Source organism: Theobroma cacao, chromosome 5 (genome assembly GCF_000208745.1).
Source record: "Theobroma cacao cultivar B97-61/B2 chromosome 5, Criollo_cocoa_genome_V2, whole genome shotgun sequence".
NCBI classification, from domain to species: Eukaryota; Viridiplantae; Streptophyta; class Magnoliopsida; order Malvales; family Malvaceae; genus Theobroma; species Theobroma cacao.
In genome coordinates this window covers 30197571-30206845 of record NC_030854.1, presented here as the reverse complement: position 1 = coordinate 30206845, position 9275 = coordinate 30197571, and the positions used below count along the sequence as shown (strand labels likewise).

The following is a 9275-nucleotide window of genomic DNA, read 5'->3' as shown; positions in this document are numbered from 1 at the left end:
ACCCTCTAATTTTTATATTATTTAAGATATAATATTAATTATCTCCAAATATTTGTTATAAGTACGAGCTGTTTCCCCCAAAGAAAAGTCACATTATTGGAAAGTGACCCTTTTCTCCTCTCTGTGTATATATGTGTGTGTATATATATATATATATATATATATATATATATATAATCACTCTATCCTTTTCNTAGCTCTATATATATATATATATATATATATATATATATAATCACTCTATCCTTTTCATCTCTTCGATAAATATAACAAATATTTTATTTTATTTTATTTTTGTAAAGAGGGAGAGTTTGTTGTTGGTGGTTGCGGTTATTTCTCGCTGATTTGCACCTGCTCTTTCTTTTCTGCGCAATGTTCATGTTTCTCTCTCTGAAAGCTCTTCACTTTCCCTCTATAGAATCTCTCCTCCTTCCTTCACTCTCCCTTCAATCCTCTCTCTACCCATTTTCACTACCCCTTTGCTCGCCCTGGAACTGCCCTTCCTATGTTGTTTCCTTTTTCACATTCATTAGTTTTTAATTTTTGGCCCTGTTTTTGCTGATCTTGATCCTGGTCTTTGATCAGCTTTTCTGTTGATCTGCTGAAAAATTTTGCTCTTTTGGGTCGTTTCTGGTGAGAATTATGGGACTCTCAATTCGTTTAAATTTTTTATGGCAATTTTTAGTCCTTGTTTATTAAAAAGGGTGCTGCTTTTAGGTGGAGTTATTGAGTGTTGAACTAAAGATTCGAAATTTTTCTCTTTTTTTCTTTTGCATAGATTTGCATCCATTGATCTCCTTTTTTGATACATATTCCTTTTCAGCTTTTTTATTATTTGCTTTCTGATTAAAAAAACAGGAGTTAATCTTTTATCATTTATTTGTATCAATCAAAAAGATTACTTTTCATCTTTTGTAAATTAGAAAGCTTTAGAAATAAATTTGATCCGCTTCTTTTTTGGCTTTGTTGGTTGATTCAGCGATTTTTTTTATTGGAAGCAGTTTATGAGCTTGAATTTGTGGATTGATCTGATCATTAGATTGAAAGCGGATAAGGGTGTCTGGGAATTTTAATTTAAGGTCATTATTCAAGTGATTTGAGGGAGACTCAGAGGAATTTTTTTGTGGCTGTGATTTAAACGGGTTCCTTGAAGGTTGTAATTTTAAGATATTGAAGAACAACTCAAGGTATTATCTATTAGTGATTGGATATTTGGCTCTGAATTCAGAAGGGATTTTTGAGATTTAGTGTATAGGATTGTAAAATTGAAGGTTATTTGGTGGATTAATCGGCACATTAGCTGGAAAGGTTGAAAGGGTTTCTTTAAGGATTTAACAAAGAAGTTCTGACGGATCCGTCTACTGAAAATAGGGGTTGTGATTGTCTGGCTGGTCTGGAGTGCATATTAAGCATTATCAGGGCCCTCAGAATGGGGTCCTGCTTATCTGCAGAAAGCAGGAGCCCTCTCCCTGGTTCGCCTTCGTCCCCTCATCTGCCGAATATGAGAAGGAGGGGTTCAAGGAAGAGATTAGGGTCGCGGAATTCTTCCTTTGACTACCGGAAGGAAGAACCATTGCATAGGATTCCAGGGAGGTTATTCTTGAATGGGTCCAGTGATGTTGCTTCACTCTTTACTCAACAAGGCAAGAAAGGAACCAACCAGGACGCCATGATTGTTTGGGAGGTTAGCTTTTTTTATTTATATTCACATATTAGTTTACTTTTGTTCATGGGAATTCTGTTTTTATCAAACTTTTCAAACAATGGCCGTTTAATATATTTGGCTTTATGTGTGATGTTTTCTTGAATAGCTCTGAAAACAAGCAATTTGTCTTATAATAGGAATATAATATTTCTTGGATGAAGGAACTTACCCTTTTTTCTAGTTGCAAGCTAGCCCATGCTGTTGTATTATTTGATAATATCTTTGCATGTCTGTAATGTTTAAGTGATAGTTCCTTTTCTGCAAACATTGAATTTTGTATTACACTTCTTTTATTTGTTTATGACCTTTTGCTTTCCTTGTGTACGTATCTTCATATAAAGGACATTCTGCTATCTATTTGGAGGAAAAGCAGAATTTTTATATTAATTGGCTGCAACTTCTCCACTTTCTTTCAGGATTTTATCCAATCATTAGTTGCTACATGAATGATACTTCCATGGTGGTAAATTTAAACTCATCATTTGTTTCTATTTTACATTTGCTACATGAGTCTGTGTTTGAGGGACCATAGATTTGGCACACCTTGGAATTGATTATTTTAAGACATGTATCTTTATTTTCTTGATGGAGTAGAATATATGGTAGATTCTCATGTCAAGAGAGGTAGAGGAAGACCTGAAAGGGGTATGGGCATCAATTTTGCTAAGTGTATTGACAATATGGTAAAAAATAGAGTATTGTGGCACAATATAATCCATCTAGCTGACCCTACTTAATGGGAACAAACATTGTTGTTGTTGTTTTTTAGAGGAGGATATATACAGTGATGATGGTAACTTGTGTAGACTGAATAATAGAAGAAGGTTTCTAACTCTTTATATGCTCGACCATTTCTTAGTGAAGAAGGCCAAGACATTGACTTTTTTATCCCTAGAACATATATCCTCGTATTTGAATATGATGGATAAGGGGCTATGGTAATGGTTCTGTTATGTGAATTACCAATTTCTCCTTGTATTTGTTAGTTATGTTATTAATATTGTTCTTCTGCATTATCATGTTCCTTTTCTTACTATGTATGGCCGTTGTTTTCCAGAATTTTGGTTCAAGAACAGATACAGTTTTCTGTGGTGTTTTTGACGGCCATGGTCCCTATGGTCATATGGTAGCAAAGAGAGTGCGGGACCATCTTCCCTTAAAACTGTGTGCTCACTGGGAAGTTAGTATATCCAGTGAGGATGTTCTCAGAGAGATCAGTTTGAATACTGCTGGAAGCATGAACTCTGAAGATACTACTTTTGTATCAGCTGATGAGGAATCTAGGGCCTCTGTAGATCTTGAGGAAACAGAAAAGCACCCCGAGATCTTTCAGGCGCTTAAAGAGTCTTTTTTGAAGGCTTTCAAAGTGATGGACAGGGAACTTAGAATGCATGCCAATATTGATTGCTTCTGCAGTGGGACAACCGCTGTAACTTTGGTCAAGCAGGTATTCACTTGTAACTTTTAGAAGCTTTATTTGAAGAACTATATTATGACATGTTTCACAGTATTCCTTAATCATAATTTTGTTGGTTCCTTGTGTAGGGTCCATATCTTGTCATTGGAAATGTTGGGGACTCCAGAGCTGTGTTGGGTACAAGGGACAAAGACAATTCACTTACTGCAGTTCAGTTGACTGTTGATCTCAAGCCAAATCTTCCAGGTCTGTTTGTCTGCTTTAGTCATGCATTCTATTTTAGTTTTTTCTACTGAGTTTCAGACTTTCATTGTTTTGGCCTGAAGTTTCAGACTGAAAATTATGATAGGTGAAAACAATAGCACTTTTCTTTTAGAAACTTTGGATGTATGGGATTTTTTATGCCCAGTTTTGTCTCCTCTTATATTTTCCTTTTTCATGGTCTTGTGTGTGTACTGCCCTGAGTGTGCCACCCGTTTGGAAATTCATTATTTATTGTGAAGAGAGGAGAAACAAAGTATGATGGAAGGCAGTATAAAAATGCTATTTAAAATGATCATCTTCTGGATGTCAGGACATGTAATAGAATTGTTTGGCCTTCCATATTATTTCTCATGTCCACCACGTTATGACTGCATCCAGAGGTCCCTCTTTGTGCTGTTTGTTGACTGGACCATCTTAAATTTTTTGTACCTTTTAATTGTCTTGGTTTTCTTTATGTTCTCCTTGTCCATTCTTAAGACAGTCTTCATTACTGGAAGCTGTTGAGAGAGAAGAATTCAATTTTGACAGAATACAGTATTAATTCGGATCCTAATTGGTTTGGCAGGCCAGAAAATTTACTCTCTCTCTCTCTCTCTCTCTCTCTCTCTCTCTCTTATATGTTAGGGGACACATTTTAGCTAATATTGTCCCACTGGTCACATATATAATCGTTGTAAATTTGGTTCAATTGGTTAGACAATGAGTGGCTGAAACATCTTAAAACTTGTAAGGGTATGTTTCATGATTGGTGAGTCAGCTTCTAAACAATTAGTTATGTTTGAGAATTTCGTATAAGATGTGTGAAGAGTTTTAGAAAGATTAGAATTATATAACCGAAGACTAGAATGCGTTAATCTAAGATGAATTGACTGAGAAAGTAGGAGATACTGGCATCAAGGATGGGAAGACCCTGGAAAGCACTTTGTGTATATAGAATAAATGCATTTGTGAAAGCTTGTTGATGTGCATATGAGCATCATACGTGTGATGAAACTAATAAGACTACAGAATGTTGAAAGGTTTTGTAAATTTGATAACCATGTATGTTATGAGTAATGAATCAATTTATTAAAAATTAGATGAAGTCATTTTTGTAATCAATGGGAAGTTATCTGGAAGTCCAGATGAATACAGAAATGCAGAATTGATTGCAAAAGAATAAGCAGTGCAGTTTGTCCTAAACAACTATCATAAAGGAGTCTGGTGATGGTTTTAACTGTTGAATAGGGCATCGTTGGTTCATATTGCTTGTCTAATGCCCTTGACCTTCAACTGAGATCAAGAAAAAAAATAAGTTTCCTAATATTACTTGCTTCTCGTTGCCTATTATATACTTTTAAAAGTAAAGTCATGCTAGATACTCCTGTTTTTTCTTCTTTACAGCGGAAGCGGAGAGAATCCGAAAATGCAAAGGACGTGTCTTTGCTCTTCAGGATGAACCTGAGGTTGCCCGAGTTTGGCTGCCAAACAATGACTCACCTGGCCTTGCCATGGCACGGGCTTTTGGAGATTTTTGCCTCAAGGATTTTGGCCTGATTTCTGTGCCTGAAATATCTTATTGGCGCCTGTCAGAGAAGGATGAATTTATTGTCTTGGCCACAGATGGGGTAATGGAGCCAACATGAATTTTTATTCAAAATATTGAATTGCATTTGAGCCCTTCTTTCTGGATCTAAGTTTTGCTTCATTATTTTGCAGATTTGGGATGTTCTATCGAACAAAGAGGTGGTAGATATTGTAGCATCTGCCCCAGCACGGTCCTCTGCCGCTCGAGCCTTGGTTGAGTCAGCAGTTCGAGCTTGGAGATACAAATACCCAACTTCGAAAGTTGATGATTGTGCTGTTGTTTGTCTCTTCCTTGATTCTAACTCAAACAATTTATCTACTGCTTTCAATGCCAAGCCCAAAGTGCAGCCAACTTCAATGGACCAAATTGACAATGACAATGAGAAAGACAATAATCTTGCTGTCTTGACCAGTCTCGACCGGTCTGGGACTGTGCGAACTGGCGAAGAAGTGCTCCCAGGAGTGAATGAAGATTCTTCAAAGCAGGAAGAAATGAATTCAGAATTAGGAATAGATTGGTCTGCCCTTGAAGGAGTTTCTCGTGTCAATACCCTTTTGAATCTCCCAAGGTTTGTGCCTGGTGAGGAGGATAAGAAGGCTGCTGGAGGTACAAAGGCTCGGAAGTGAGAAGGTCTGGTTAGTATTTGATTTTCTTTGATTATTTTTTGTAATTTTTCCTTGCTTCTGTTATATTATTTCTTTTTCTACAGAAGGGAAAATGATTTGTAGGGCCATTGATGTTAAAATTTGGACCGGAGAGGTGGGCCCGGCTGTATTAGTGTGTCTGGGAAATCGTCCTTTCTCTCTAGTGTGGGTAGAATTGGAATTTTTGTAAATCCAACTCTCCGTCTATTTTTTCGTAAATTTTTTGCCCCTTAAATTCCATGTGTGATTTGTTGGTAACTGTATGCTGATAATAAATTTTGCGACGATGAAGCCCCGTTGGGTTTTCAACTTGAATGGACATGATACTCCATATTGAGTAGTTGTCTTTGTTCAGATGTGGACTGTTAGCGACGTGGCTTATGCCTTATTACACCTTGTTTGTGGTCTGCATAGCATCATTGATCTCTGGGTAGCCAACTAATTCAAGTTGAATATTTGATAACGAGTGTGATAGAAACTGCTCTTCTTTTGAATCCTTACAGCAATGGGGACCTTAGGAAATCCCACTTGTGCTGTCACTACCCTTTTTAAGCCTTGAATTTCCATCATTGTACAGGTCTTATTTTTCAGGTGCAGAATTGCAGGCTTCTATTAAAACGGCATTCTGTCTAATCCGCCCTGGATTCTGGTCCATTGATTTATTCAAATAATGAGAGGAAGGAAGGTCGATTTCTGGACAATCAATTCAAGGGTATGACTTTTATCAGAAAAAAAAAATCAAAGAAACAAAAAGATCTGTCAGGACTTTGAATGAGGGAAACAGGAGTGTTGAATTTTTTTTATGGTTCCTGATAGCAGGGAAACTAAAGACTAATTCAATGGAGAAGAAGATGATAGAAGCCACCAGAGTTGCCTTATCATGTGATGAGGCGGTGGAGTGGGAGCAAAGTGGATATCTTTTGCAAAAGCAATTGACTCCTGCGTTGTGGTTGAAGCACATCATCATTGTTATCATTATTATTATTAATGAGAATGAAAATGACATGCCAGACTGACTGGGGAAGGCTATATAAACTTTTTTTCTATTGGACTGTGAAACTTCCACAACTCTGCTCCACATTAGCAAACTTTTCCTTGTAGATTGTCAGGTGCCTACCATGAACTAATATCAACATTCAAGAAGATAGGATGGATCAACATTTGTGGTTCAAGAATAAGGTCATAGATGGGGACAAGAGAAACGGGAATTTTAGGGTTTATTAGGTTGCTGTTTATTCAATGTATAATTGGCTTCTAGAAACAAAAAAAAAAAATGAAAAGAAGGTATTTTTGAACAAATATAAATAAACTATGCAATCTATTTTTGATAACAAAATGCATGTGACTATGTATATAAGCTAAAATGTAATAATTGATGCTACAAGTTAATTATTTATATCAGTTGTCTTGTTGGATAATTGATGGGTTTCTACGATAAGAAAACAGGCATCCATGTACAATCATTTATGTATCATTACACCATCTTGTCATTCAGTCTCATGTGACATTAGCCTTTGGTTAAAGTTGGTCACTGGCAATTCTGGTGGTGCCAGCTAAGCTCAGCCTAAGAATCTCCTTTACACTGTTTATGTTTTTTACTTTTCACTTTTATTTTATAAAAACTTTTCAAAAAAACCAAACAAGGTAGTAAAAGTTAATTAAGAGTAACAATCAAGAGGAATAATCTTTATTTTGTAATAATAAGGGCTTAATTTTTCTTCAATAAAAATAAAATAGTTTAATTAAATACAATAAAAAATCTCTCAATATGATTTGCATATTTTGTAAAAGTTGTGAAGTAAAAATAAGTGTTATCCGTATAGAACTAATATTCATGATGACAACATTCCTCGACAAGTTGATTGTTGTTTTTACTAGGTAATTAACTTGAATGCCAAAGAAAAGTCAAAAAAATTGATACTTTTGTTGCATTATTTCTTTAATAACTGAACAATATTCATGTTGAATATCAAAGAAATGCTTGCACGACATGTCATTCAATTTACAATGTGAACATTATGTCAATATTTTTTAAAAAAAAATTTGACATAAAGATAAAAACTTGAAACCATTTAAAATAATTAGAGACTTAAATGGAATAATTTAAAAATTAAAAACTAATGTGGCATTAAGATAAAAATTTAGAGATTGCCGGGGTAATTTGTTCAATTAAATTTTAATTTTCAAAATAATTTAAAAAATAAAAGATACATTTAAATGTAATATAAATAATATTTTTAAGTACATAAAAATAATATTTAATTTTGTGAATAATCAGAATTTGATAGATTTATCAACAATTAAGTTCAAATATATATATATATACGTGTGTGTGTGTGTGTGCAAGTGTTACATTTCAATTTTCAACTATTAATTAATCATTCAATCACTCTTAATCAAATATAAGTTTACTGATAAAAAAGAATTAAATTCCCTTTTACATTTTGTTTATAACAAATTCTAAGAAAGCAAAACGTAAATAACAAAAAGTAAAATAGGAGAAATAATATTAACGTGTATGCATTGCAGAGTTTAACTTCTAATTTCAGTTCAACTAATAAATGCCATGGAAATAGGAAAGAATCAATCAACTTTATGTCATATATATATATATATATCATGTGGACAGTCTACACCCCTATAAAATGGGGAGTGGGAAGAACAAGATATTCAATCCTTTGTAGGGCCACTGGCTACACAATCATACTTATTGTATCTATTAATTTGTTGATTGGATTCATGAAAGAGCGAAATCCAAGAAAATCAAGGAGCTCTTTTTGTAGGACTTTTGTGCATCTTTCTTGAATGTTTAATTAGGTGGCATGACTCATGAGAGGAGACTTTGGAATGCAAAAGCCCCAAAAGTTGCTTGGCATAATTGGTGTGGTTTGATCATACTTTCATGCCTTTGCTGTCTATGTTCAATCCACTGGCTGCCAAGCTGGACAATTATCATGTGCTAATTATTGAGTTTGTCCATCCCTTGAGCATTACGTTAATTGTCTTGTCAGCCACTACTTGGATTTTTTTTTGACACATATCCATTAATTTGTAATTGAGTCACTCAATAAATTAACATAATAATTGATAAATAAATGTGTCAAATTTATAAAATTGCTTGCTTGTGTGAGAAATTATATTAAAGAGGTCCTTCCTAACCATGCATGTCAGCTATAAACCCTATAAATCAGGATGTGACACATAATTAAAAGTTGTATGAATTTATTTCTTAATAATAATTGTCACATATAAATGAAAGTATGAATTTATAAGTTTGCATGCCAATTTTTAATTAATTAAAATATATTGATTTGTCAAGTTTATGGTTGATGTAGTAGGAAGAATCCTTTGATAATATCTTCATTTAAAAATCTCAGGACAATAGCAAAATAATGCCATTGAATTTTTATCTCTTATAGAAAGAAATTCAAAAGATCACCTCTAATTTGATATCCCTTCAATTTTTATTGTATTTTATTTGACCATTATAAGTTTCAACACAAAAAATAATCGCAAAAGTACTATAAAACATATCTAGTTTGGTATGATATTAAATTTTGTTATTAAAAAACTAAACTAGTTTAAACCAAATTAAATTAATATTACCATTAATCTAAATCATTGTATAAAATAAAAAAAATTAATATTTAATATGTAGGCACAAATGAGTAATTTTTT

General features: G+C 33.9%; 1 protein-coding gene across 9 annotated transcripts; it reads left to right on the top strand.

Annotated features, from left to right (window-relative positions):
- On the top strand, positions 292–6854 carry LOC18599311 (probable protein phosphatase 2C 33). 9 transcript variants are annotated; one of them, XR_001928149.1, is made up of 8 exons: positions 292–633; positions 980–1684; positions 2763–3152; positions 3251–3368; positions 4770–4993; positions 5085–5583; positions 6189–6309; positions 6417–6854. XR_001928149.1 is itself a non-coding variant. In XM_018121736.1 (7 exons), the coding sequence occupies exons 2-6, from the start codon at positions 1430–1432 to the stop codon at positions 5577–5579; spliced, it is 1482 nt and encodes a 493-aa protein (XP_017977225.1). In that variant the 5' UTR covers positions 292–633; positions 980–1429; the 3' UTR covers positions 5580–5583; positions 5663–5937. The 9 variants fall into 9 exon arrangements, 4 of the variants coding, with proteins under 4 accessions (XP_017977225.1, XP_017977224.1, XP_017977223.1 ...); XR_001928147.1 differs by having other exon boundaries at positions 6175–6309; XR_001928146.1 differs by having other exon boundaries at positions 5085–5588.

Excerpts from the sequence above, each read along its gene's own strand:
- LOC18599311 (XM_018121734.1), top strand. The coding sequence starts at position 1,430 with ATGGGGTCCTGCTTATCTGCAGAAAGCAGGAGCCCTCTCCCTGGTTCG. Across the intron at positions 3,153-3,250 it reads CTGTAACTTTGGTCAAGCAG|GGTCCATATCTTGTCATTGG; the intron begins GTATTCACTTGT and ends TTCCTTGTGTAG. Across the intron at positions 3,369-4,769 it reads TCTCAAGCCAAATCTTCCAG|CGGAAGCGGAGAGAATCCGA; the intron begins GTCTGTTTGTCT and ends TCTTCTTTACAG.